The sequence below is a fragment of the Callithrix jacchus genome, chromosome 10 (assembly GCF_049354715.1).
Source record: "Callithrix jacchus isolate 240 chromosome 10, calJac240_pri, whole genome shotgun sequence".
Taxonomy (NCBI): Eukaryota; Metazoa; Chordata; class Mammalia; order Primates; family Cebidae; genus Callithrix; species Callithrix jacchus.
In genome coordinates this window covers 68,344,644-68,371,805 of record NC_133511.1, presented here as the reverse complement: position 1 = coordinate 68,371,805, position 27,162 = coordinate 68,344,644, and the positions used below count along the sequence as shown (strand labels likewise).

Here is a 27,162-nt window from a genome sequence, read left to right as displayed (position 1 = left end):
CTCTGAGGGACACTCCACAGCCTTCCTTGATGACTCTGTCTTACCAGGAAGTTCTTCACGCACATTTAACTGAAGCCTCACATTTAATTGAAGCCTCTGGCTACACACCCTTGGCCTCACCAGTCAAGTAGAGGAGAGCAGCTCACCATGGACGTGTCATCCTCGGGCAGAGAACGAGGGGTATAGGTGAAACTGGCAAAGTTGGAGTCAATGGCAGCCACAGGCTGGATCCCATCATGAAGAAGTTTGGTGTACTCATCATCAGAGACCTAGCGGAGACCAGTCAGGGCATTAGAAGACAGCCTTTACCCCATCTGGTGTCTTCACCCTCAAATTCCCACAACAGGTGGGGAATCCATCATCAAGAATGCCACAGTTGGGCCACCACACTGTGGACTGTCATTGGGCAGAAAATCACCACCCTCCCCTCACAGCCTTGCAGCCCACCCCACACGCCTCCCTGCAGGTGACCACCCTTTATCCATAACAACCTAACCTTGGCAAAGATGGGGAACACCCCTTCACGACACCCCCAAACCAGAGCAGTATTTCATACACGGTAACCCTACCAGTTCTCCTTTTGTGGGGACCTTCCTACTGTCTAACCCCAACTCTTCCTACTACAGTTTTGATCCAGCTCACAAGGTCTGGGCCTCTCTGGTTTGGACACAAGTGAGAGGAAATGTCCAAATGAACAGTGTCAGCCAGTTTTTCCCAGACCAGGGTCTGGGAATGAGAGGGAATATCAGCAATTAGGACTGCCCAGGGTTGCATGGCCATTGTACCTAGAAAAGCCATGGGGGCAGGTGCTGGGAGAGCTTCCTCACCCTCAGGAATTCCCGAAATGAGAATTATTCCCTGAACATGGGGAATATCTGGCTCAAACAAGTTATTCCCTGGGCTGGGTCCTCTGGCTACTTCCAGCCTTGGGACTGAGCTCAGAAGCAGCTTGGAGGAGAGGTCTGTAAGCAGAGGTGGGAGCTGCCCCTACGGAGGGCAGGAGGCCTGCTGTGGCTCTGGGCCTATCCTCAGTAGAGATCCATCAGGAAGCCCCACCTGGCCCTGGGTTCTCGGAGAATCTGGAAGGAGAACTAGAGGTCCTTGCAAGCCTCACCTTCATGTGATACATCATCATCTCGTTGGCCAGGTGGCTGCGATACTGAGCCTCGTTCACTTTTTTGTACAGGAGAGACTGGGGGAGAAAGGGAAGATGGGGATCAAGGAGGCTGGCTGTGAAATCTTGGCAATGCCCTGGACTGGGAAAAGGGATCAGAAAGATACCCCACTTTCTGTCTGATTCTGGCCCCAGTCAAAACCTTGAAGCTCCAGTCCAGAGTAAAGACCCTATCCTCACTTTCTTCCAGACACCCTGCCCCACCCGTTCCTCCTCACCAAGTCCTCCTGGCAGTCTGGCCCTTTGCACCCCCAGAGCCAAGGAGAAGCAAGGAGGGAATCATGTTAGGGACATTGGGGCTGGATTCCCAGGCCAGAGCACCAGCAGGCCAGGACACCGAGACCCAGCATTTCCAAAAAAGCTCCTGGCTTGGGTTGAGACTGCTTCTAGGGAAGGAAGGAGGTTTTGACAACGGGAGTTTCTCTTGGTCATGGGAGGCTGAGTGGACACTGCAGGAAATTGTATCCCCAATTTTTAGATGGGAAACTGAGCCCAGAGGTGGACAGCGTATCCTGAAGGCTTCACAGCACCCCAACAGTGGGACTTTGAGTGCCAAACCAAGGGATCAGCAAGGGGAGCCAGTCGGGGAGGAGAACCGGGGGTCCCGCGTGGGCCCCGCCCCTATCGCCCTACATCCCACTCCCACCCCGCCCTCACATGGGCAATGCTGATGCCGCAGTAGATGGAGAAGGCCGTCGCCAGGTCCTCATCGAACTTGCTGAACCACGGCCCATTGATCTTGTTCACCAGCTCGGCCACACCTATGACCTCTGGGGAAGGGAGAGGGGCAAGGAACCACCGGTGGAGTGGGGGTCCGGTGGAGGGAGGGATCCGGCAGGGACCAGTCCTCGCAGTTTCCGCAGGTGACGTCCCAGGCAAGGAACCCGACTCCCTTCTGCTCTCGGATGCCGGAGGAGTTGGGGAGGGGTTGCCCACCCGGTGCGCCGGGACCGGCTCCGCCTCGTACAGGCCCCGCCCCAGCCCCGCCCCTCAGCCGCAGCCCCTCGCCTCCGCCCGAGCTGCCAGCGCGCACCCTGGTTCTCGTTCTTGATGGGGAAGCAGAGGATGTTGCGCGTGCGGAAGCCGGTGCTATCGTCCACGCCGCGGTAGAAGAGCGGGTGGGCATATGCGTCCGGGATGTTCAGGATCTGGCCCGTGGTCGCCACGTGTCCCGCGATGCCCTGGTCAGCGGGGATGCGGATCTCGTAGCTCTGCCGGGGCAGAGATGGAGTTGAAAGGAAGAAGTTAGTGACCTGGCCACAAAGGGGACTATTAAACGTCGGGCCGCTCCCCAGCGCCCCCGGCGGACTCCTGGACACCCTAGGGCCACAGCTTCCCGCCACATCCGCTCACCTCATCATCCACCACGCCCCCGTCGAACACCTTGGCCACCAGCTCATTCTGATCCAGCAGGAACACAGAGCAGCTGTGGGGGGAGGGGGTTTGGTCCTCTGCGGCCTGACAACCTCCTCTGATCGCCCCCACCTCCTATAAGGAGGCAAAGGGCGGACTTCCGAGGCCTGGGAGGAGTGTTCCAAGGTGAGACACTCTGCTCAGGGCTAGCTGGCTCCAGAAACGTGTCCATTCCAGTGCTTTTTTTTTGAAGCACCTACTATGTGCCAGGCACTGTGACAGGAGCTGGGGATCCAAAGCCAGCCCTGTCCCTGCTGTCATTGGAGCTTTCAGTCTAGTGGAGACAGGCATGAAATAAAGGATCTCTCAAAAGGTGATGAGGTCCCTCAGAAGGCAGAGAAGGAAAAGGGAGGGGCAGGAAAGGAGATGAAGGGAACTGAGGGTCACAGCCTATCTTGCCCCATCCCCTGGGTAGATTCACTCACATCTCTGCATTGCTGAGGTTTCTGGCCTCTGTGATGATCTCCTGGAGCAGGACAGAGACATCATCTGGGGGAGGGAGAAGACCAGGCATGGTGAGACTAGGCTGCAGTGCTGAGGCCAAGCCCTCCCACCTCTTCTCTGCAAATCCCAGCCCCCATGCCCACCCCACATCTGGGCATAGAGGAGAACAGTGCACTCACCCAGGTGGGTGAAGAGGTTCTTTGCCACTTGGAGAAGAGCCTGGAATGAAAGAAATGGAGATGATAGGGGGTCGGGGTGCAGGGGTCATCCTATCTCATGCCCTGCCTCCAACAGCACCCAGATCTTCTTCATCCCCTAGGGCTCACCAGACAAGCCGGAAACTGTCAGTGTCATTTGGCTACTAAGTGAAGGAGTAAGGGAATAGCCCAGGGGCAGGTGAGGAGTCTCCTGGGTGTCTCAGCTGCCTTCATGCCAGCTCTAGCTGCCTGGGTGTTGCTGTAGTGCCCAGGTTGAACACTAGAGGGCGATCACACACAGTGCCTGCTGGCAGTGGTGCAGGTCCTGAGCAACTGCAGGCCTTCCTCTTAAGCCTCCAAGACATTAGTTACCGTTACCTGGGGAAGTGCTGCCACAGGTCTAGAAAGACATGGGCATTTCCCTTGTGAGTGGCTCTCTGGGGCTGAAAGCTGGGCGAGTCGGTGCCTGATAGAGGCTCAAGGCCGGTCACTCACCTGGCACTCACACTTGAGCTTCTGCTCCTTCTGGAAGGCCAGGGTGCTGGTGAGCACCGTGCTGGTGTAGTGGAAGCAGTGCTGGATCACGTGCTCATCATGGTCGGTGAACCTGGAGGAGGAGCGAGCTGACCCAGGAGGGAAGGGAAAACCGGCTCCTCTCCCCACTCTCCTTTCTGTTCCACCAGAAGCCCACGGGGGTGCCCACCTGCCAACTGTATAACCACTGCACAGGCCCTTGGAACAGCTTCCTGCTCCCACACCCATGCAGATTGGCAGCTCCCTGAGGGGAGGGCTCCAGTCTTCCTTAGATGCTTGAAACCAGAGCCATACCTCCCCACTCTGATTTGGGATTTACCCAGCTCAAAGCTGAGTCTCCTCCTTCGGACTAGAGACTGCTCAGGCTCAAGCTGGCTTTCTCCTGTGCTTACCCAGGCATGCCTCCAGCCTTGGGGAGTGGCAGTGCCACTGCCCCATCTTGTGCAGCTCCTGTCACTACTCCACTCTCCCTGGACTCCACTGGCCCTGATTTGGGGCCTCTAGAAATCCGCTGGCCCTGCTCATGTAGCTAGCTCTGATGTGACAAGGTCAGCCCCAAAGCCTGCTCAGGTCATTCAATCTGGCCTCCAAATTATTTGTCACTGGGGAGCTGCATGGGGCTGGGTGGACCAATGGTGGGGGTCACGAGGGGAGGGAGCCTGCCTCAGCTCACATCACACTGCCCCCAGGTTTCCCTGCCTAAGCCCTTCCCCTTTTATAGGCTGGGCTTGGTGCTCCGCCTGGTGGGGCATCCCCCACTCATGCTTGCCATCTGGTGATTCAGGTCTAGATCCAGCCCCATCGCCCTGGCTCTGTCTGCACACCTTCCTTTCATTTGAGAGCCTCCAGCTAGCCCCTCCCCCACCACCTCTCACCCCTCAACCCTGGACATCTCTCAGCTTCAGCCACACAAAGATCCTCATCATTCTGAGAAAATCTCGGGTTCTTTCACACCCTTGTGCTTTTTCTCTACACTGTTCCCTCATCCTAGAATACCCTTCCCACTCTCCTCCCTCTATGCCCTGAAAATGAGCCTCGAGTCTTATGAGATGCGGCCATGACTATATCACCCCATGCCCAGTTCAGAGCCCGGTACAAACACTTGGGAGGTCTTTGCTGATGTCGTGACTGTATCCTATCCCTGGCCTTGCCACCAGCCCAATCCTGCTCACAGCTGACAGGCTTCTGGAGCCCATGTTCTCTGACTACTTAGCTGTGTTCCAGGAAGCTTCTCTGCAGTTACTGCACTGAGCTAAGCCCCACCCTGGCTCATGTAATCATTCAACACCCACCCCCTGAAATGCATGGGACCCAGAGATGGCCTTGCCCCTGTGCTGGACCTCAGGGCCATCACCAAGGCCCAGTCTTGTTTTCCTCCTGATACCACCTCTCCTCCAGCTCTGGGGCCATCCTAGAACCCAATCCCACAGCCAGCAGTGAGAGGTCATGGTCCTGCTGGTCCCCCATTCATTCTGCCTTCCCCTCCCCAAAGGCCTTCCCAAGGCCATCTGCTCAGCACTGGGATGGCAACATTAAGTGCTCAATATCTGCTTGCTGAATGTCATAAATTCTCCCACCACTAGGATACCTACAAGTTCCAAATGCCACCAATCCAACAGTCTTCTGCCTCAGTGGATTCTGCCTTGTTCCTATCTTCATTTCCCCAGGCCCACCCAACTGTTCACACAATTCCATGCTGGTAGGTCCTGCAGCTTAGAACTAGGACTCCTTGGTCTCCACCCTACTCCAGCAGGCCTCAGGACTGGGCTCTGACACCTCCCTAGTCCCAGGCTCTTTAGTGTCCACCTCCTGCAGGAGATCCAGGCCTTGAAGCCCAGCCTGCTTGCTTGGACTCCAGAGGGGAACATCCTATCAACGTCTCTTTGCATCAGGACTCAGCCCCTCATCTGTCTACTTCTCCCCACCTGTGTGATGGTGACACAGCACAAACTGCTTGTCCTGCCAGCCCAGGCATGAACCTGCACCCTGGACAGAAACGGCTCATCAGATGCAGCACTGTTTCTCACTGACTAAGATCCATTCGCAATAAAAATCGGGCGCCTACTGCCAGCTCATGAGCTGGTGCAGGACATGAAATTTACTTATAACACCACTTGTAGACCCCAGGTTTGACCTCAGTTCTTGAGATATGCTTCCCAGCTGAGCCTCAAAATCTGTTTCCCTGTTCACTGTGCCCTGCCCACCTCTCTTTATAGCTGCCTATCAGGGGCTCAAAAGATCCACAGCTTTTCCCAGTCCCCAAGCATATTCCCTTTGGCCACTGTCCACTGTGCTGATAATGCTCTGTGGGTCCCAGAGGGTTCACCCAGCCCAGACTGCACCCACCCCTCCATCTAGCAGTTTCTAGCAGCAATGAAGAAACAGGGATGGGAAGGTGGGGAGGTCAATACCCCAAAACCAGATAACCCAAACTTCAGGAAGTAGAGGAAGAGAAGGGGAACCAGCTTGGACCTCAACATGACTTTCATTCTCTTGCACTAACAAACTTCAACCCCACTGCTGCTGAGACAGTAGCCCCTGCCCAGTACCCTTCCTCCACTGCCACCCTAGTGGAGCTCTAGCCAGCCTCTCAGTGACATCTCCTGATCTGCATCATCCCACAAAGACTCACAAGTCTCCTTCTAGCTTGTTGAAGGCGCAGGCCAAGGCCACCACCTGGTCAGTGGCCCGGCTGATGACAGGGACACAGAGCACAGCCTGCAGTTCACAGCCCAACATGCTCTGCAGCTGTTGCACATCCTCCTGCAAAGGAGAGGCAGATCAGAGCAGGGAAGGAGAGGGGAGCACGCTTCCCTCCTCCAGCCCTCCATCACATTTGGCAATGGGCAGTTCTAAGGGACTCATGCAAGGTGGAAGCTCTGTGACATGGAGATGGGATAGTTGAAAGTCCCCAGGTCTTGTCTCCTCCAATCCTGGGCTGCTCTATAACAGAGACCTTGGCTCTGGGGGCTGGGCAGTGGGGTCTCCCCTTTCCCCTCTGGGTCAGCCAGGCCATGACTTACAGAGGTGAGGTCCTTCAGCTGGATGGACTTCTTGTCTTCCACCACCTGGCCCAGGCATCCTGTCAACTAGAGGGTGAGGAGAGACTGAGTCAGGGCCAGCACTCCCAGGTCAGGCAATCTCAACCTGTCCCCACCCTCAAGTCTGAAAGTTTCAAAGAACTCTTCAGTCAGTCCAAATGGTGGATGGGGTCAGCACTGAGGAGGAGGGATGGAGGGGAGTCCAGCAGAATTCACTATACAGGGCTGTAGGGTCTTCCCTAACTGCGCGAGAGAGAAGCAGACTCCAGGATTCTCCTCAACTGAGTCCAGCAGATACATATCCAGAAATACTCCAACAGAAATGAACAGGCCCCAGGTAAGCCTTTCTGTAGATGCTAAGAGATTCCTCGTAATAGAGCCTAATAATCACAGGTTAGGATCGCTGCAGCATTTCTAAGTAGATCCCAAGATCCAGATAATTCCAACAGATTCCAAGAATCTAGAGGATCCAAATACTCCAGGAAGATCCCAGGAGTGTCTACCCGGCCTCAATCGCCCCTGCAGACTCGAACAGGAAGACGCGGCACTCACGGGAAAGCTGACCTCTTCCCCCAGCACTTTGTCTCCGATGACCTGAGGAACAGAGTGCAGGGCCGGGTTAAAGGAAAGGCGAGGGACTTCCCCCTCGTTTACCGGAGTGCCTCGCCAGCCCCGCCCCGCTCCACTGTGGACCTGGGCCCTCACCTTGCAAGACAGCTGGAGATTGTCCTCCGACACCAGCAGGAGGCAGCAGCGGGAGGCCCGGGTCTCCTGCTGCAGCTGAGGGAGGGAGGCAGGGCGAGGGTCTGACCGCGAGTCCGGGCCACCCCACTCCCCACCCGCTCCCCTCCTCGGGGCTCTTCAGGCGGGCGGAGGAGAGGGGAAGGGGCATCGTAACTGGAACTGAGACGGAGGGCTCAAGGGGACACTGGTCCCCGGAGGACGGGGAGATGGCCGGGAGGGGCGCAGGGACTCACGTATTGGAGCACTTTGAGCTGCAGGGAAGAGGCATCCAGGTCGTAGAGTTCCCCTGCAAGGGCCGGGCGCGGGTCAGAGAGAGGGCCCCTCCCCACCTCCGTGGCCGGGTCCCTCGGGCACCGCCCAGCATGCGCCTGGCCCCGGCCGGCTCCTGGGACCGCCCAACCCGCCCACCTCCCCTCCAAGTCCCGCCCGGCCCCGCCCTCGGGACCTGCCCAGGCAGTGCCCTCACCGCACAGTTGCAGGATCTTGCGGTCGCGGTCGGTATAAGCCGCCCCGTCCTTCTGGTCTTCCGCCGCGCCCTCCGGAGGGTTCTGGATGGCTCGGGGAGCCTCGCTGGGCCCGCGCTGCTGCAGGGCCTGCACCCTCCGCAAGGCCACCAGGGTCTGGGGCAGGCCGAGCGGTCAGCGTGCCGCTCGCCGCTGCGGGACTCCTGCCTCTGCTCCCGCCGTTCCCTCTGCCTGCGGGGCCCATGGACCCCGCCGCCGTCCCAAACATCTCAGCCCTGGACTCTACCTTCCTGAGGGCTCCCCCGAGGGCTCCCGCTGCCCCTGGAGCGTCGGCCGGTCCAGGAACAGGAAAGCACAGGGTCTATCTCCAACCCTAGCCCCTAGATTCTTCCGAGACAAGATGTCAGATTTGTCTCCAGCCCCCTCAGGGAGTCGTAAGTCCTTGTTAAAGTCACAAAATCATACAATCTCAGGCAGGAAAGAGGCTCAGTATTATTAGGTGGAGGGGTCTTTCTATCTCCAGAACTTAGGAGGGGTTGCTTCCCCATAAATCCATCGAAAAGTCGAGACCTTTTAAGTTGGCAACCGTGTGTATTTATAAGGTATTTGAACAGTTTTTTTCTCACCACTGCCCTAAGTCAGTCAGTGCTATCATTATCCCCATGTTGAGGTGTGAAACTGAGGCTCAGAGAGGTTTAGCGACTTGCTCAAGGTCACACAGCTCTAAAGCGGCAGAGCTGAAGCTGAAACCCAGGTCTGTCCAACTCCCTGGCGGGGCCATCTTCCCACCAGCTGTGATAAGGGTCTTCAGCCTCATCCTACATGGCCCCAGTCCCACTCACATGCCTCTCCACTGCCTGCAGGCTCCACTCCTCACTGTCACTCAGCTGGCCACAGTGCACCTGGAGGGAGGGGAGAAGGGAACTAGCTGTGACCTCTCCCATTGTCTGTCCCTGCCAGAGTGCCCTTCCCATGCTCAGCACACACCGTCCCCATCAGCACATACACACCCCAGTCTGTCAGCCTGTGATGAGCCCCTCCTTCTGACCATGCAGACAGCTCCAGGAAAATCCCCTCCTCTAGGAAGTCTCCTAGGACTAACCCAAAAATGTGAAACTTTTTTGTCTCTGCCTTTTCAATCACCGCCTCATCAAGAGCATAGTTCAAGGTGTATGATTCAGGAGATGGAGGGACCTTAGACCCCTCTTCAGCTCCCAGCCTATGGAGCCCTGTGGTTCTGATTTTAGAATTGGAGGTATTAGCCTCAGCCTCCCAGCTCTATCCTTTCTGAGTTAGGGTATGAGCTGCTCCTAAGTCTTGGATAAAAGAAATGGTTCAGTATGATGCACCTGCCATCAGGAGGATGGGTGAATGGATAAATGGGTTGCAAATGCTTTTTCTTACAAGTGATTCTCACCACTGTGATGCAAGCCTCCACCTGGCAGATGGGCCATGGCCAGAAGAGTGGAGTGACTCGCCCAAAATCACATAGCAGAAAGTGGCAGAGCGAAGACAGTACCACCCACTCCCTCAAGCTCTCTGCCCACACCTTCCTCCTCCAGCTCCACCCTCACCACCATTCCCATCATCCTGTCCCTCTCCAAGGTCCCCGTGCCCATCACCAGAGAACTCAGCCCATCTTTCATACTCTGTGAAGTCCCTTCCCCCACCCCTACTTGGGTGCCTGTCGAGGAAAATGAGAGACGGTGGGGAGGGAGCGTGGCAGCCTAGGGACCCACTATAGGCCCTGCCAGCAAGGCTCCCCACCTGCGTCACCAGCTTCCGGAGCCTACTCAAAGCTGGTCACCACCTGCAGAGCTCCCCACAGCGCCTGCCCTGGGGGCCCCTCCTCCCTCCTCCCTCCCCAGTCAGCAGCCAATGCCTGCCTCAGCTCTGGGTCCCCTGCCAGGAGCAGATGGGGAGGAGGAGACCAGCAGGTTCCCGGGAAGCTCACAGTCTGGGTTGGGGCGGGATGAGTTGGGGGGGGACTTGACTGGGAGGAGGTGTGGCGCCTCATACCTGAGGAAGGAGGGAGAAAACTAGGTGGGTAGCTCAGAGGGGAGGACGTTTGGGAGGCTTCCTGAATTGGCCTGGGGAGAACAAGTAAATCCTGAAGAGACCAGGACACTGGAGGTAGGTGGTGTGGGGAGATGAGGACCCAGGCAGAGGTGTGGCCCATGGAATCACAGAAGGAAGGGCCTTGAGTGCCAGGCTAAGAAGTTAGGCTTTAGCCTGAGAGTACTGGGGAGCCATGGCAGAAGTTAGCACCTGAAGGCCATTGGCTATGGGGTGTAGGGTGAATTTGAGGGAGGAAGATTGGAGGCAGGAAGACCTGGAAGAGACCTGAGCTGTCAAGAATGCTACTGAAGCTTAAGCTCTGGATGAGGCTCAATCTGTGACTCCTACGGGACAGCGGGGGCTGGTGGGCGGAGAAGATGGGGCTATGGTTCATTTGCATATGGCTTATATAAATATGTTGGCATTTTACTGTTAGCACATGGAGGAGGACATGGTTCTTGTTCCTTCCACCTGGTTCCCACATCTCAGGAATTGAGAAGGTTGGGACCCCTCTAGGGCTATGGGGGCAACCAGTTCCTGGACTGCCTACGCCCACCTGCACACATGTGCGCATACACACACACACAGACCAGTCAGAGACACAAAGACATCCACACACCCAGCCTCACAGTGTCCACAGCAAGTTCATGCCTATACACAGGAAACAGTTCATATACTCAAGGGCCATGAGCATGCACCTGGAGCCCCTATATACAAACACAATCACCCCAACACACTTATGGCTTTTTGTTCACTCACAGGCACACACACTTTCACCTGCTCTTGCTAATCAGGGCAAGTGTCCAGGGCCCAGTGGGAACACTCAACAGAGGGTACTGTGGCTGTGGGAGAGGGTTAAAAGCCCAGCACAAGGCCAGGAGCAGTGGCTCAAGCCTGTAATCCCAGCACTTTGGAAGGCTGAGATGGGTGGATCACCTGAGGTCAGGAGTTCAAGACTAGCCTGGCCAACGTGGTGAAACCCCGTCTCTACTAAAAATACAAAAATTAGCCTGGCATGGTGGTGGGTGCCTATAGTATCAGCTACTTGGGAGGCTGAGGCAGGAGAATCACTTGAACCCAGGAGGTGGAGGTTGCAGTGAGCCAAGGCCGTACCACTGCAGTCCAGCACGGGTGACAACAATGCAACTTTCTTAAAAAAAAAAAAAAGCCCAGCACAGCCCCCAGGTCTCCACCCTCACCAAGTTCAAAATGGCCAATGGCATGAGCACCCATCCCTGTGCAGGGAGTGGTGGTGCAGTTGGGGGAAGAATGGGCACAAATCAGGCGTCAAATGCCAGAAACCAAGGGCCAACACTCCTCAAAGGGACTTCTTATCCTAGGATTGAAGAACAGAGGCAAAGACTCTTTCCATCCCAAAAATCTGCAATCAAGGCACCTTGAGTGGCGAGCTGTAAAGGCCCAGCAGTCAGCCACACAGCCCTGCACCTGGCCAGCATATCCCTCAGAGAGCCCTCACTGACTGTGGCCCCATCTGGCCCCAGCATTTCTTTGCAGGACTCCCTCGAGGGGTTTCCTTGCTAGCAATTGCCATCATGTGTGATCCTCTCCTTATTTTGCTCACTTCTTCTGCAATATTTTAGTTATTTTTGGCTTTTTAGAGATGACGTCTCACCCCGTTATCCAGGCCAGATTTGAACTCCTGAGCTCAAGGAACACTCCCAGCTAAACCTTCCGAGTAGCTGGGGTTATGCTCACTTCAGTGCTTGCCACCACCACCCTTCTGTGGTCTGTGAAGGCAGGGCCTGTCCAATCTGTCTTGGTCACTTCTGTGTTCCCAGCATCTAGCACACCATGCCTGGCATACAGTAGGTACTCAAATCGTTGTCCAACTGATGGATGAGTGGGTGGATGGGTAGGTGGATCACTGGATGAATACTAAGAGCAGAGACTCAGAGCCTGAAATGGGGCTTGTCAAGGAAGGAGCTGGTGACTCCGCCTTCCCAAAAGATCTACCCGTGGCACTCCGTCTACTTTCTGCACCCTCTGCCCTGAGGATCTGGTAGCAGCTGGGAAGTCTGGCTGTGCTGCCTCTGGGAGGCAGTGAGATCATGCGAGCCAGGGAGCATCTGTCAGATGGTATGCCTTGGGGAGGGTCATCCTGGAGAAGTGCATTTCCACATTAGTGGGAAGGTGCAGGCTTGGAGGAGAGGCAGATGTGAATAATCCAAACATCTTTCAAGAGCTCTTCCCTGGCCCAGGGTATTTGACAAGGGGAAGGGACGGATGTTGAAAACTTCTCCTGGCGGCCAGAGCCCTGGGTGGCTAGCATCCTGCTCCACAGCATGCACCCCTACTTCAGCTTCCCAGGGACCACACTCCCCCCCAGCACACCACCCCTTCCCCTGGCCTCCTTCCTGCCTCGCTCACATTCCTCCTCTCCCTAGGATCCCCTTTCCCTTCTTCCCTGCCTGTGGGCCTCCTACCCATCCCCAAAGCCCCACACAAGTGCTCTTTCCATGGCGAGACACCACTTGCTGCCCCAGCCTCTGCCACCAGACCACCTGGTGGCAGCAGTATTTCACCTGGCCCATGGTGGCAAGGGTGTCCCTGCCTTCCCCCAGACTGAGAGCTCCCTGAGGGCAGAGTCTGCCCCAGCACCCAACCTGCCAAAGGACGAGAGCAGAGTTCTACTGGGTAAGTTAAGTGAAAATGATCTGATCCCATCAGCATTCCTGAGACACACACACACACACACACACAGGCACACACACATGCATGCACGTGTGTGCGCCTCTGGACCAGTGAGCCAAGGTGAGCAGTGCCCGTGGCAAGCATTCTGCCCACAGAGGGAACAACCTTCCAAATGTCTTCCCCTCGCTTCCCTCTTGACCCAGTCCCCACAGCCTCAACCTAAGGAAGTCCTTCTTAGGCGCCTGGCACCCCAGGCCCTTTTCCCTCAGCAGGAAGGAGGTGCGTGACCCAGCCACCGCCTCCCAACCCCCACCTCTGCACATAGCCCCTCACTTTGGTGCCCCCCAAACTGACCAGCCCTGGGACAGACCGAAAGCAAAGAAGAGGGGGAGGCGGCCCCCTGAGAACTCTGTGCAACAGCAGATCCATTCCAGAAGCTGGGGGTGGGGGGAGCAGCTTTCAGAGAAACCAAGCAGGGGCCTCATCTCCCTCAGTCAGGCAGATGGGTGTGGAGGAGACCCAGCCAAGTCCTCCTCCTCTCCTTTCCCCTCTCCTCCCCTCTCAGCTGTCCCCCACTCCCACTGCCCTCTCCCGCCAGCAGCTCAGAAAGGTCAGGTGCCTGGGAAGCCTTTAATTCCATTTTAATGAGCTGGAGAGGAGTCCCCAGGGAACCAACACCTGCTCATTTATCTGTCCATGCCCCCAAGCCTGCCCTTTACTGGAATGGCAGCCCCCTTGACAGAAGCAGACCCCCAATAATGGCAATTTGGGGAACTTATCCTTTGCTCACTAGGACAGAACAGGAGTTTGAACCGCCCCCCCACCTCCATATAGGAGAAGAAACTGAAAGAGCGGCAGAATCCTGCCCCCACAGGCTGTGCGCTTCCACCACCCCTTCCACGGAGCAGAAATGCTGGGAACTTGGAGAGAGGCTGCAGAAGGAGCCCTGCCTGGGTTCTGGGGTTCTGGGGTTCTGGCAGAGCATCCACCACTTCCAGCTGATACTCCTTCCTCACCCACTCCAGGAAGCCCGCCTAGCAGCCTGTCTTCCACCCAGCCTCAGCCCTGGGTCTGGCTGGTCTGTCCACGGGCTTTCTCTCCTCAAGGCCCCCAGCTCCCACCACCCCGAATCTCTGGCTAGTTTCCCACACTGTCTCTATTGGTCAGGTCCTTATGTCCATCCATCCCTCTGCAATGTCTCTCCTCACACTTCACTTGTTCACGCCCTCCTGGATGCTGTCCCCACCCCATCTAGAGGATCGCAAAGAGGAACAAAGTTAGCGCTGCTTGCGCCAAGGACTGGGCCTTCTAACCTCTGGGGGGCTGAGAGTCCAGAAGGGGCTTGGACACCCCTCAGAAAGCTGCTGATTGCCAATGGCTTCATCCTACTCATTCAAGTTGGGGCAGAAGGCTGGGGTGTGAGAGATGCCCCAACTCCTCCCATATCGCCCATTTCCCCTTGCTCCTTCCTCTCTCTCTCTCTCTCTCTCTCTCTCTCTCTCTCTCTCTCTCTCTCTCACACACACACACACACACACACACACACCCCAGACAGGCTCCATCCACCACTCCCTCCCGTGGTCTCCTCTCCCCACATCCCACCGCCTACGCGGGCTCTTACCAAGATGACAGCTGCCACAGCCCCGGCCTCCTTGTCCGCTAGTGGTATGACCAGCACTGAGGGGGAGAGGGCAATGAGGTGCTCCTGCAGGGCCGGTGAGGCTCAGAGATACCAAGCCGAGACCCAGGTGGGGGAGACAAAGATGCAGACAAAGAGAGGCCAAGACAGAGACACAGAGAGACCCCAAAACCCACAGAGACAGAGAGGCGGGTCCTGAGGCAGCAATAAAACCACAGCAACAGCCTCTGCACGGAAGGAAACCCCTTCACTCCACCACCTTCTTGTGATCCTCCCATGGTTGCAGGGAGGAAGGCGGCTGGTGCTGAGCACCCCTATTTTACAGATTGGGAAATTGAGGTCTAGCAAGGGGAAGTGACTTGCCAAAGATCACACAGCAAGTCAGGCCTCCTGACTCCCAGTCTTGTGCACTTTCCACATCGAGACAGAGGACAGAGACCTAGAGAGACTGAGACACGAGGCAGAGAAAGACATGGCGGACAGGAGGCATGGAGGGGAACAGAAAGAGAAACAGGAGCAATGACAGTGACAGAGACAGTGTGAGAACAATTGGAGCCCCATCCAGCATCAGGCACAAGCACATCACAAGCACAGCCACGGGCCACGGAGCCCTCGTAGGTACCCAGCCCCTAACATGCATTCTCTCACTTGCGCCTCCTTGAAACTCCCCCCTTGTCCCATTTTATAGTCAGGAAGTTGAGGCTCGGAGAGTTTAGTAGCACAATAGAGAAAGAATTAGATGGAAGGATTATTAGAGACACAGAGCAAGAGAAAGAGGGAGACAGAGATGAAGACAAGTAGAAGACAGATGTGACCTGGAGTACAGGGGTCACAGTCCCTCCCTGCCCCTGCCCCTGCCCAGCTCCCAGCTCTTACCTTGAGTATCAGGAGCCAGTGGAGCCACCAGCCTGGCCAAAGCCTTCCCTGGCAGGTCCGAAAGGCCCAGCCCATTGCAGTCCAGCCGCTTCCGGGAGATGACAGCCTCTCTGAAAAGAGGACACAATGCCACCTTGAGAGCCTCTGGCTCAGGGAGGAGCAAAGCCTGGCCTGGGGACACAGGACAGTTTGGACCCTACACATGTGCAAGGATCTGGACAAGCTGACCTGCCTCAGGGTGGACATGATGACAGCAAAAGTAAAGAAGTAGGGGACCCTGGCCCCTATGTGGGGAAACAGGCAGCCACAGTCTGGCCTCTGTGCCTCTTGCTGGTAAAGGCTCAGGCAGGGCCCACCACAGATCTTCCAGGCAGTGGGAGAGCAGAGGAAGTGAATGCAGGGGCTCAGAGCTAGGCTACCTGCTACAAGCTGACCTTGGGCATGTGACCTGACCTCTCTGATCCTCCCAAGGACAACTACGGTGGGGAGAGCAGAATCCTCCCGATCACCATCCTCAGAAAACAACTGGAGATCAGCTTTTAGTTCAGGAGGAAATCATCATTGCTAAAGTTGATTGACCATTTCCTATGTACCATGCACAGCCCAAGCCACTCACACAAATGAGCTCAGAATTCCCAGCAATTTTATGAGTGAGATATAATCGGCATCTTCATTTTCAGATGGAGAAGCTATGGCACCGAGAGGCTAATTCATGTGTCCAGGGTCACACAGCGAATAAGTGGTAGAGCCAGGATTTGAACCCAGGCAGGTGGCACCAGGGCTAGGTCTAACCACTATGCTGGAACCTTTCCAAAGACCTGTGGAGGTGTGAGCCTTGAACAGGGGACTGCTGTGAGTGTCAGGGTATGATGGTGGGGAAGTGGTGGGGGAACCAAGGCAGGAGAGGTTGGTACGGGAATAATGAGTTTCTCTCTGTCCCACCACACAACCCACCTCCTCTATCCCCCTGGCCTCTGGCTCATCCTGCTTAATTAAGCACCTGAGTTTACACCAACTGTCACTCCTTGGGGATTAATTGTCCTGGCTTCTTCCTCCCTCACGCTGCCTCCACTTACCTATGCTTGTAGGAACTGCCTGGCCTGGATGGAAGAGAAACTTGGGGAACTGTGTGACTAGAGGGTCACTAAGGGAAGCCCAGCAGAGGTCACATGAGGAAAAGGAGGGGGTGGCCTGCAAGTCACAAGATCACTAGGTCACAGATTTGAGACAAATCGAGGACCAAAGAGGTTGAGCATCTCATTCAAGCTCATGCAGCATTCTGAACCAGACCCATTCCTTCCCAGCCACTTGGAGTAATCCAGAATCTATAGAAACTGGTGGTGTCTCCCACCTTCCTGCCATTACACCCGGGATCTTTAAGCCTCCTGGAGTTCTGGGCTGACCACATTGCCGGTCACCCGAGGAAGTGGGGGAGCGTAGGGCAGCAGGAGGGCAACGGGAGCCACATTTCCTAATCATTAAACTGATGCAGGCTGAGACTTCAGGGAGGCAGGGGGTGACCCCAGGCCAAACCCTGCCAGCTCCTTGACCTCGGACAATCTGGTTACCCGGAGGCCACACGGTGGCGCTGGTCCTTGCGTTGTGGTCCGACCCCAAATATTCCCCTCCCAGACCTGGATGGGGTCTGCCTTGGCCTCTCTGTCCCAGGACCCTAATGAAGGAAACTGTCCTCAACCTTTTTTCTGTTTTGCACAAAACCCCTCCTCCGGGCTCACGGCCTCATGACTCTCCAGCCCTCACTCACGAGCTCCAGATCCCAGATACCCAAAGGCCACCTGGAGCCTCCCCATCGCATCCCTGAGGTGGCCCAGGGACCTCCATTACACTGAATTATTATCTCCACTTCCCCCACCCTGCAGCAAAGCAGCACAATCATCCACCGGGTGGTCCTTCTCTGCTTGTCCAAAAACCTGCCTCCGTTCCTCACCTCCCCGATCTGATCAGTGAGTCACTTCCCAGGTGTCTCACAACAGTCCTCTGCTCTCTATGCCCAAGCCACTGCCCAGCCCACATGGAGATGCCTTTCCCCCGAACGCTGGGGAAGCTGCTCCCCAGCCTCTGGCCTTGTAGCTGGGTCTCTTCAATCCGTCCTCCATGCCACAGCAAGAATAAATGTTCTGGACTAAAAACCTCAGGGGAGTACCCTCCTTAAAACCTCTCATTCCACTGGGTCCTTCTGGGTCCAGTTCAGTACTGAAGGCTGAGATGAGCAGAGGGGCGGGACACAGGCCTCCCCTGAGGAGGCCAAGGACCCTCGGAGACTGATATACAGACCCAGGCTTGAGTCGGGAGATGAGGGCTCCGCCAAAGGGAGGACAAGCAGGCCCAGCCCGCCCAGGTGCAGGGTGTGATGGAGCCACAGAAGGCTTCCTGCAGAGGGAGACACCTGAGTTGAGTCCTAAAACACATGCAGAGGTTATCGAGGCAGACAGGAAAGGATGTCAGGGGAACTGCTTGCGCAAAGGTGCGGAGGCGAGAAGACTGTGCCTGCTGACGGAATGGCCACGAGGACGTTGGTGTGGCTGGACAGCTGAGAGCAAGGCTAGACAGGAGTTGGGGCCCCGGGGAGCTGGGCCTGAGCCCGAGGGCAGCGGAAGCCCCAGGATTTCCCATTCTGAGCAGGGCACGGGAACGGTCAGGTGTGATTTCAGATGGATTGCGCTGCTGCCTGGGTAAAACTCTCTGCATATGGAGAATGTGACACTGGAAACCTGGTCTCAGTGAGGATCCCATCATCTTAGTGGCCCTGGACAAGAGAGAGGCAAGGCTAGGACAGATCAACCTTGACTAAGCCGAGATACCCCCAAGCACTGGGGCTTCCAAGGACCCTCAGTTCTCAGGAAGCCTCGGCACCTTGCTCTGTAGCCTGCCTCCCCTGGCTTAGCCGAATCCCCAGCCCAGCTTGCCTCAACCTACCACCCTGAGAATCCCTTTCCTCTTGCTGCAGCCCCCCCAGAACTGCCATCCTCCTGGAGGCTCCAAAGATGCCCACAGACTGCAAGGGGGAATGTGCCGAGGCCGAGTCTCCCCGACCCACATGGGAGGGGGGCTTTGTCCCTGCTCAACCCAGAGCGGCTCCCTGCTCCTCTCCAGTTCCTCCCTTACTTCTCCCCCACCCCACCCTGCCTTCCAGGCTCATGCTGGGGGTTGTGGGGGACTCCACACCCCAGGCCAGCTGCCCAGGCGAAGGCTAATGACAGCCCTGGGTGCCTGGGTGGTCACAGCCTGCCCCACTGAAGATAAGGACAGATGGGCACAGAGTGGAGAGAGGAACGGGCGTGGACTTTATGACAGTTCCGTCCCTTTAACAACTATTTGTTTAATGGAAAAGAATCGAGGGAAAGGTTCTCTGCTGGTAGGGCCAACAGCCTGGAAAGAGCTGGGTCCCCAGGCCCTGTGCACTTCTCCGAGTCCCTGTGTGTTCTTCTCGGGTCCTCTACTGTGGTGAAGCCCCTTCCCTTTCACTGAGTCCCCCAACACCCACTAGGTCCCAGTCCGAAGTGAACAGCCAAGCCTCTTGCTAAGCCCATCCTCCCACTGAGCCCCATCCCTCAAGGGAACCCCCACCCTCACTGAGCCCTCCATTCTCACTAAGTCTCCATCCCCCACTGAACGCCCATCCCCCCGCTGAGCCCCCCCACCCTCACTAAGACTCCATCCCCCACTGAATCCCCATCCCCTCACTAAGCCCCCATTCCCTAAGCCCCTATTCTCTCACTGAGCCCCCATCCCCTGAGCCCATATTCTCTCACTGAGCCCCCATCTCCTCACTGAGCCCCCATCCCCTCACTGAGCCCCTATGCTCTCACTGAGCCCCCATCCCCTCACTGAGCTCCCATCCCCTCACTGAGCCCCATCCTCTCACTAAGCCCCATCCCCTCACTCAGCCCCATCCCCTCACTCAGCCCCCATCCCCTCACTCAGCCCCCATCCCCTCACTGATCCCCTATTCTCTCACTGAGCTTCCATCCCCTCACTGAGCCCCCATCCCCTCACTGAGCCTCCATCCCCTCACTGAGCCCCCATCCCCTCACTGAGCCCCTATCCCCTCAATGAGCCCCTATGCTCTCACTGAGCCCCGTCCCCTCACTGAGCCCCCATCTCCTCACTGAGTCCCCATCCCCTCACTAAACCCCATCCCCTCACTGAGCCCCCATCCCCTCACTAAACCCTATCCCCTCACTAAACCCCATCCCCTCACTGAGCCTCCATCCCCTCACTAAACCCCATCCCCTCACTAAACCCCATCCCCTCACTAAGCCCCCATCCCCTCACTAAATCCCATCCCCTCACTGAGTCCCCATCCCCTCACTAAACCCCATCCCTTCACTGAGTCCCCATCCCCTCACTGGACCCCCATCCCCTTGTGAACCCCCCACTCTCACTGAGCCCCCATCCCCTCACTGAGTCCCCATCCCCTCACTAAACCCCATCCCCTCACTGAGCCTCCTCCATCCCCTCACTAAACCCCATCCCCTCACTAAACCCCATCTCCTCACTAAGCCCCCATCCCCTCACTAAACCCCATCCCCTCACTGAGTCCCCATCCCCTCACTAAACCCCATCCCCTCACTGAGCCCCCATCCCCTCACTAAACCCCATCCCCTCACTAAACCCCATTCCTCACTAAGCCCCCATCCCCTCACTAAACCCCCATCCCTTCACTGAGCCCCATCCCCTCACTGGACCCCCATCCCCTTGCAAACCCCCCACTCTCACTGGGCCCCCATCCCCTCGCTAAGCCCCCCACTCTCACTGAACCACCAAGACCTGGATCTCTTCTCCCCTCCTTCCCCCAGTATGTGGGGATCCCAAGATGCATACAGTTCCCGGTGTCCTCCGAGACAAACCCTAGGGATGGCCAGATTCTGTAAGGAGAGACCTGGTCCCCTTAGGGCAAGAAATTTCTTAGGGATGGGTCCTGGGACCCCAAAATGGTAGTGGAGGGAGACAGCCAGCCTGGGCTGGGGTGGGGGCGGTGGGTGCTTCAGTTGCTGCTGAAAGGCCTGAGATTTTTCGCTGCACTCAGCAGCAGGTAATCAGAGGTTTTAAGATAGCAGGAGACTCCAGAAGAGGAAGGCGGCAGAGCTGGGCCTGAAACAGGCTGGGAGATGGAGGTAGGGCACCAACAAGAGGGAAGTGAAGCCTCCTTCCAAGAAGACCCTGGCCCAGGCAGCCTTCCAGGATTCTCTCCTCTCCAGCCCTAAGGCCCTTTGCAGCCCTTACAATTCAGAGCCTCACCAGCCCTCAACATCAGAATGTCCAGCCTATCATTTTACAGAAGGCCCGGGGAGAGGGCATGGGATTGTGATTGCAGCCATGTTGTCCTGGATTCCAGGTGTCTGACTCCTGGCCCTGTCCTGTGGGCAGACCCATCCCTAAGAGAGGCCACTATGGCCCAGGCCCCTTTCCTGAAACTTGGATACTTCTCAGTGTCAGGGAGCTGTGGAGCAGGCTTCCCCAAGAGGGCTTCTGGCCGGGCCACTAAAGGTAAGTAAAATGGGATTGGCTGAGATGAAAGTGGAGCAGGGAAGGCTTTGCAAGGAAGCGAGCAGCCCTTGCAAGACAAGAAGATAGAAAAGCCAAACACGCCAGGGGGATGCAGCTGGGCATCTGAGAGCCTGCAGAGTGGAGGAGGGGGGCAGGGGCAGGTGGGGCTGGGAGCTGGCAGGCCCTCCTCACTGGGCCCTCCTTAATCCACCTTGACGCTTCTCCACCCTCCTCTCCCCACACCGGCCTGAGCCCATTCCCGACCCATTGTGTCAGGCCTCCTTATCTGTCTTTATGATCCAGCCTCCATGCCACACCTGCTGCTGTTTGCCAGCCCTGCTGTTTGCCAGCCGTCCAGGGTTTCCTGGAGGAGCACCCTCCCCACACCCCCGCCTCCTCTGGCACTGCTAGAGCCTCGGGCTCCACAGCAGCCTGCAGGCCGGATCCTCTCCCTCCTGGGGGGATCAGAGCCACAGAGGTCACCATCAAAAGACCCCTGTACCCAATCCCACCCATTTCACAGAAAAAGAGACTGAGGCCAGAAAGGAAGTCATTTTCTCAAGGTCACCCAAGGCTAATCACTGGTTGGAACTTGTCAGGGTGCAAGTAGCAAATCACTGAGCTCCAACTGTGTTCTGGGCACTGTGCCAAACACTTGGCACCTGTTACCTCATTAAGCCAATGGAGAGGCCCTCAGGTAGGAATGCAGAGATAGAGGGATGGGGCCAAGCTAAAATCCAGACCTGTCTGAACCCCATTCCAGTGCTCTTCCCTCTTTCATATACCTGGGTCTCAAGTCCACATCCTGCTGGGAGCTCCTGAAGGCCAAACCAGTCTTGAGGCCTCTCCGCCCTAACTGTGGAGGTGGGCTCACCACCAGACACCAGGCACCAAGGTGGGCAAGCAGAGCTCAGATACCAGAGAGAGCGCTGGGCCTGGGCCTTCACTCCAAGCCTTGCCGCCCTGATGACCCCTGAGAGGTCCTCACTGTGCTCACCCTCTTCCCTTCTCATCCCCTGGCCCTCCTCCTGGATTCTCCAACCCGTCTCCCAGCAGGCACTCACCTCCCCAGCTCCACCAAGCTTTGGGCTAATTGCATTTGAACATTCACTTTTAATTGCTTTTCTTTTGTATTTTTTCCAAAGGCCTGACAGAGTCTGAGTGGTTGGAGGGAGGATGCTGAAAGGGCAGCTGATGCCAAGGATCTGGGCCCTGTCAAAGATGCCTGAACTGCAGACATGCACCAGCTCCGCACGCCCAGACAGACTAGGGGATCCTGTGCAGGACCCAGGGGCAAAGCACACCCGCAGGCTGCTCCTGCTGCCTCCCAAGCCTGTGTTCCTGCCTCCCTCCCAGGAAGGCCTCCCAGGATGCTTTGAGGAGCCCTCCTAAAGGAGCAGAGCTCATATAAAGCAAAGTTCTTTAGAATTAGAGGTGGGGGTAGCTGGAGGAGAATGCAGTTCTTTAGAATTTGAGGAGAAAAGGGGACATGAGCATGTTTTTCCCCTTAAGATTCTAAAGACTTTTCAGTGCTGTCCCGTCCTCTTACAGATGGGATATGAGGCTAGAGAGGGAGGTCGTGGATTTGTTCCCACACTCCTTGACGGAGAATTTCTTAGGGGAAGGTGAAAGGAGCTCAGTGGGAGAAGAGGAGATGGGAAGGCTCTAGGCTATCAGAGTGGAACCAACTCCTTCCACAGGAATGGGGCCGGGGAGAGAGGCCAGCATCCTAGAAACCAGGGTTTCCAGCACCAGGAGAGGCCTCAGGACCACGAGCCCAGCATCCCAAACAGAATTCTTTCCATGGCCCTGTGAAAGGTGTGTGACTTGCCAGGCTCAGCTGCTACCTGAAAAAGCCACATCCCTGGACCACTCAGCTTATTGGAAAAGCCCTCCTCACAGGGGTAGAGAGCTGCCTTCTGGGGACACCCTCACTGGTGCCCACTCTGCCCTCAGCTCCCTGCCCAGTGCTCCCTGGGCCCCACAATGGCCTTTCATTCAGTGGCTTAGCAGTCAATGGCCACATCCTTTAGAGCCTGCCTCCTCTCAGCAGCATGCAGCCCCCACCATTTTCTCTCTGATAAATTCTGCTTCCTCTCACTGTCCCCTGCATAGCCAGGAGCCACAAGACCCGAGTCCTAGGGCTGGTTCAGCCTTTTACCTGGCATGTAGCCTTGGTCATGTCTCATGGTATCTACCCATCTTGAAGATAAGGAGGCTGAATTAAATGGGCATCAAGGTATCGGGGGGCAAAGTGCACTGATCCTGTGATCCTGAAGTCAGTAATTCCAGCATTCTCTCACAATGGTAATCCCCCACAGATAGTCCTCACCATGGATCAGGCTGATTTAAATACTTCACATGTGTTACACACATTTAATCCTCCCCACAATCCTATAAGTACCATTATTATCACCATTTCACAAACAAAACGGAGGCACAGAGAGGTTGTGTCATTTGCCCAAGATTACACAGCTATTAAACAGGAAGCTGGGATTTGAACCCAGGCTGTGGGGCTCCAGAACCCTCAGCAGGATGCTGCCTCTGATCTCCCTGTTCTCAGATACAAGGAGTTGGCTCCTGCAGGCCCAGCTGCTAGATTCCAAGTCCAGCCTCACAGTGGTTCTCACAGCATGCTGGTGTTCTAACTGTAGACCATAGCCCCGACATTCTGAGACTGTGCTCTCAGGAGGCCACAGTCATTTAGAAGCAATTAGAAGGAGAAAATTTACCATCACTTGGTACTTTCTCTGTGCATATCCATTTCCCCAACAGAGAGAAGATATTGTTTCTGCCCTTTAAGCTGGGGTCAGCAACCAGGCCAAGAAAGCCCACCTGGCAGGAAGGCTGGGACCAAGGTAGGATGGGGAGGGTCAGACCAGATGACCTTGGACGGTGCCTCAGTCCTGAGAATCCTTGGCCTTGCAAGAGGGCAATGGGAGTGCAGAGAATGGCTCACCGGACTTTCCCCTCCTGGGGCAACTCATGTGGGGGGTCCTCACACACCAGCCGGGACTCCCCATCCAGCAGGTAGGTGTAGACAGTTTCCTAGGACAGAAGGCACTGATGAGACTCTGCGGAGAGGCCCTCCCAGCTGCCCGGTCCCAGTCTACACACAGGGTTCTGTGTGGCAAGGTCATGGACCCTGTGGGAGTGGAGCTCTGCCATTGATCTGTTCGTTTTTACTCTCCAGGTGATTCTAAGATGCAGCAAGGGCAGCAAAACACCTGGTGGACTGAGTGCTTCGCCCTCTCCTCTTGGAAGGGATTCTAAGCAGGCAGTGATTCAGTAAAGATGGGACTTTCTTTACCACCCAAAATTTAACATGCCAGGCAAAGAGTTTGAAGGACTGAAGGTGCAGACAAATCACCTCCCACCCAGGGACATTTCCCTGCCTGACTCCAGCCTCGGGCACTCAGCAAACAGTAACTGAGCATCCACTCTGAGCTGTACCAGGGATGGGGCTCAGAATGCTCTAGGAAGTGCCCCTCCTTCAACTCTACGAGAAACCACACATCCATAACCCCAGCCAGGGAGGAACACAGAGCAGGCCATTGCACCATCCTCCGTGGGGCCTAGGGAGGGCTTCCTGGAGGAAGTAACCTTCCAGCTGTAACTGAGTAGGAATTTGACACATTCAGGGAGTGTGCCGGGTACAGAATGGGCTCCCAGGCCTCGCAGCAGGTACACGGGTAGGTCCAGAGGTGTATAGAGCATGGAGCATTCAGGAACAGACAGTGAAGGGAGGGGCACGGGGGCTGGGCCCGAGGTCAGCAGGGCTGAGTGGGATGGGCCTTACAAACAGAACTGGGGACAGAGCAAGACGTGTGCAGGGAGACGTGAGCAGATTTGTATTTTGGACTGATTACTCCTCAGAGGGAGATCAAAGCTCTTGCTCTTCAATCCTCCCTCCCCAAGGGCCCAGAGCAGCTCTGGCCTCAGTTCCAGGCCATGTCTTGGCAGAAGTAGTTGCCCTCACTGACCTATAGGCAAAAATCCGCATTCCTTCTGAGCAGAACTGGCAACTCTTAGGGATCCCTGCCCAACCCCCATGCAACACATCCTTGTCCGCAACTCTGCTGTTTCTCTGTGGGATGGTGGAGAAGGGCTCGCCTCCCAGCTGATGGTATCCTGGAAGGCTTCAGGAGGAGGTGACAGTGGAGTACGTGTTGAAGGCCCACCCTCAGTAAGTGTGGAATCTTCAGCGGAAGCAGTTGCCTTCCATGACTCTGAGAGTCCACAATCCTGCCAGCCACTCTTGTCATCGGCTGTCCCCAGCCAGCCCCCACCCCCTCCTAATCCCCAAGAGATGCCCAGCCACTATTTCCAGAGACACTAAGCCAGGTTCAGTGGTGGCTGTGACATGGGGTGGGGATAACAAGGCCCGAGGGGAGTGAGAGGGGCAGACACCCTCTTGTTTGGCTGGAAGGAAACCTAAGTGGGAAGTTCGGGGATAAAGAATTCAGTGGGAAGAGGCCGCCCACTCCTCGGCTATATCTAGCCTCCTTCTTGTCATCCAGCTCTTCCAGCAGCCTGGGAGGGGCCTGAGGTATTTGGCCCAAAGAGGTTAAGAGACCACCCCAGGTCACATGGAAAGTCCTGCCCAGGCAGAAGGAGGGGTGGGTAATCCATGAGAGCAGAGAGGGACAAATTCTTGCTTCACTTCTGGATGTCCGTGTGTCTCCCACCCCCTCACTCTCAGCCCTCTAGGTTAAAATTAGCTGAGTCTATTGGAGAGAAGGAGGGAACCATTTCAGACACATCAGCACCATCTGCATTCGGGGCTGCCTGCCACAATGGGTGCTGATGAGGAAGCCAGGTGCTAGCTGCTCTCCTCCCTGGGTGGGGGTCCCCTCCCCATCTCCACTCCCCTCCCTGGGGGCAGCAGAGCAGACCTCAGCTCCCTCACCTCACTGGGGGCTGAGCCCCTCCGTGCAATCAAGCCAGGGCTCCCAAAAGTCAGGGCTTCCCTACCTCATATAGGTCTCTTGGGTGGGCCAGGGTTGACATTTCCCACCATCCCAGGAACCTGGACCACAGCTGTCATCCCAGCCCCCAGCTTTGGGGAGACAATTAATCTGTCATAGAGCATCTAGGCTGGCACAGCCACCAGGGCACCCTGCCTGTGAAACAGAGCCAGTCACTTCCTTCTCCCACCTGGGCAGCTTTGGTGGCCACAGAGGCTCTCGGGGCAGCCCTGCGGAAACCAACGTGCCAGCTTCCACCACCCTCCCTTTCCAGATGTGCCTCCATCCCAAGCCAGATGTTGTCTCAGTCCCATCCTTCTCTGGGAGGATTTATTTTTGGGCACCAACACTTCACCCACTTCCTACCAATTTCACACTCAATAAAGCTCACTCATTAGCCCTCCTCCTGGGCTCTGAACTTCTAAGAGGTTTGGGAAAGGCAGAGCTAAGGAGAGGGAATGGGGGTGCTTAGATGCCAAGTCCCATTTATCCTTGTCATGCTGTGTGACCTTGGGGCAAGTGCCCTCCCTCTCTGGGCCTCTGGTGGTTCATCCATCAAGCAGATTCAGGGACAATGGGCTCTGGCAGGATGGGAAGGTCGCATTCTGAGTTGGCCATATTTCCTGGAGCAGAGGCTCCCCTTGGTGGTGTTTGGAGTAGGGAAGAGGACATTCAAGGCTATCAGGACTCAGTCAGGGCACCTCCTCCTCCAGGAAGTCTTCCATGTCTCTTAGGCTGGATCAGACTCCTTTTCCCAGGCTCCAAAAGTCCCTTGTTTCCCTCTATCTGGCACAACTGGCACCCTGCTACTTTAGGTCTCAAGGGCTGGTTTACCCATCCTCCCACCAAAGGGATGAACAGTGGCCATTGAACCAGATTGGGGAGTGGCCTGGAGCAGCTGATGAGAGGCACAATCTCCCCAGTAAGGTACTCTGGGCTCAGGCAACCATGATCCCCACCCTCCATCTGCCCCAAACCTGCAACCCATCCATGATATTGGGATAGGACAGACAGAAAGCCACTAAAAGGCTGCCAGAAGTGATTTTTCCAGCCTCCTGGCTCCAGGCAGGGTGCTTTAACCTAATGCATTTCTATTTATCAAAGCTGAGCCCTATTCTAGCAACTCCCAGACCTGGCTTCCATGAAGTTCTTCTACATGTCTACCCTCAACTTCTCCTGCTCCATGTATTCCAAAACCCACCTGAGTCCACCACATCCTGTTTTCCTAAGTGAATACCTTTCCTTATCTGAGACACAGCCTTTCCACTTGAACTCTAAGCCCCTTCTGGCTCAGCCATTGCAGGATTCCTATGCAAGTTCATTCCTTAGTGCTTAGCTTCAGGCTTCCTCCTCCAGAAAACCGTCTCAGAACACCCACCCAGACCCTTCACTTCCCATGAAAATCCTCTGGGTAGGGACCCTGCCTCTTCCTTCCTCCTTGGCCCTGG

General features: G+C 56.2%; 1 protein-coding gene across 15 annotated transcripts in view; it reads right to left on the bottom strand.

The window, feature by feature from the left end:
• The window catches only part of PDE2A (phosphodiesterase 2A), a 104,005-nt gene that overhangs the window by 6,401 nt on the left and 70,442 nt on the right, over positions 1–27,162 (bottom strand). For all 15 annotated transcript variants that reach the window (XR_013523259.1, XR_013523257.1, XR_013523256.1 and 12 more), the window contains 18 exons: positions 23,707–23,795; positions 15,237–15,346; positions 14,343–14,398; positions 8,854–8,913; positions 8,014–8,167; positions 7,781–7,833; positions 7,509–7,583; positions 7,356–7,397; positions 6,786–6,851; positions 6,395–6,525; positions 3,724–3,835; positions 3,211–3,250; positions 3,013–3,076; positions 2,528–2,600; positions 2,208–2,385; positions 1,832–1,944; positions 1,115–1,192; positions 147–269 (listed from right to left, as the gene is read on the bottom strand). Coding sequence is in view for 11 of the 15 variants with exons in the window: in XM_054241949.2 (XP_054097924.2) it covers positions 147–269; positions 1,115–1,192; positions 1,832–1,944; positions 2,208–2,385; positions 2,528–2,600; positions 3,013–3,076; positions 3,211–3,250; positions 3,724–3,835; positions 6,395–6,525; positions 6,786–6,851; positions 7,356–7,397; positions 7,509–7,583; positions 7,781–7,833; positions 8,014–8,167; positions 8,854–8,913; positions 14,343–14,398; positions 15,237–15,346; positions 23,707–23,795 (1,617 nt within the window). In the remaining 4 variants the exon portion in view is untranslated. The remainder of the gene's footprint in view (positions 1–146; positions 270–1,114; positions 1,193–1,831; positions 1,945–2,207; positions 2,386–2,527; positions 2,601–3,012; positions 3,077–3,210; positions 3,251–3,723; positions 3,836–6,394; positions 6,526–6,785; positions 6,852–7,355; positions 7,398–7,508; positions 7,584–7,780; positions 7,834–8,013; positions 8,168–8,853; positions 8,914–14,342; positions 14,399–15,236; positions 15,347–23,706; positions 23,796–27,162) is intronic.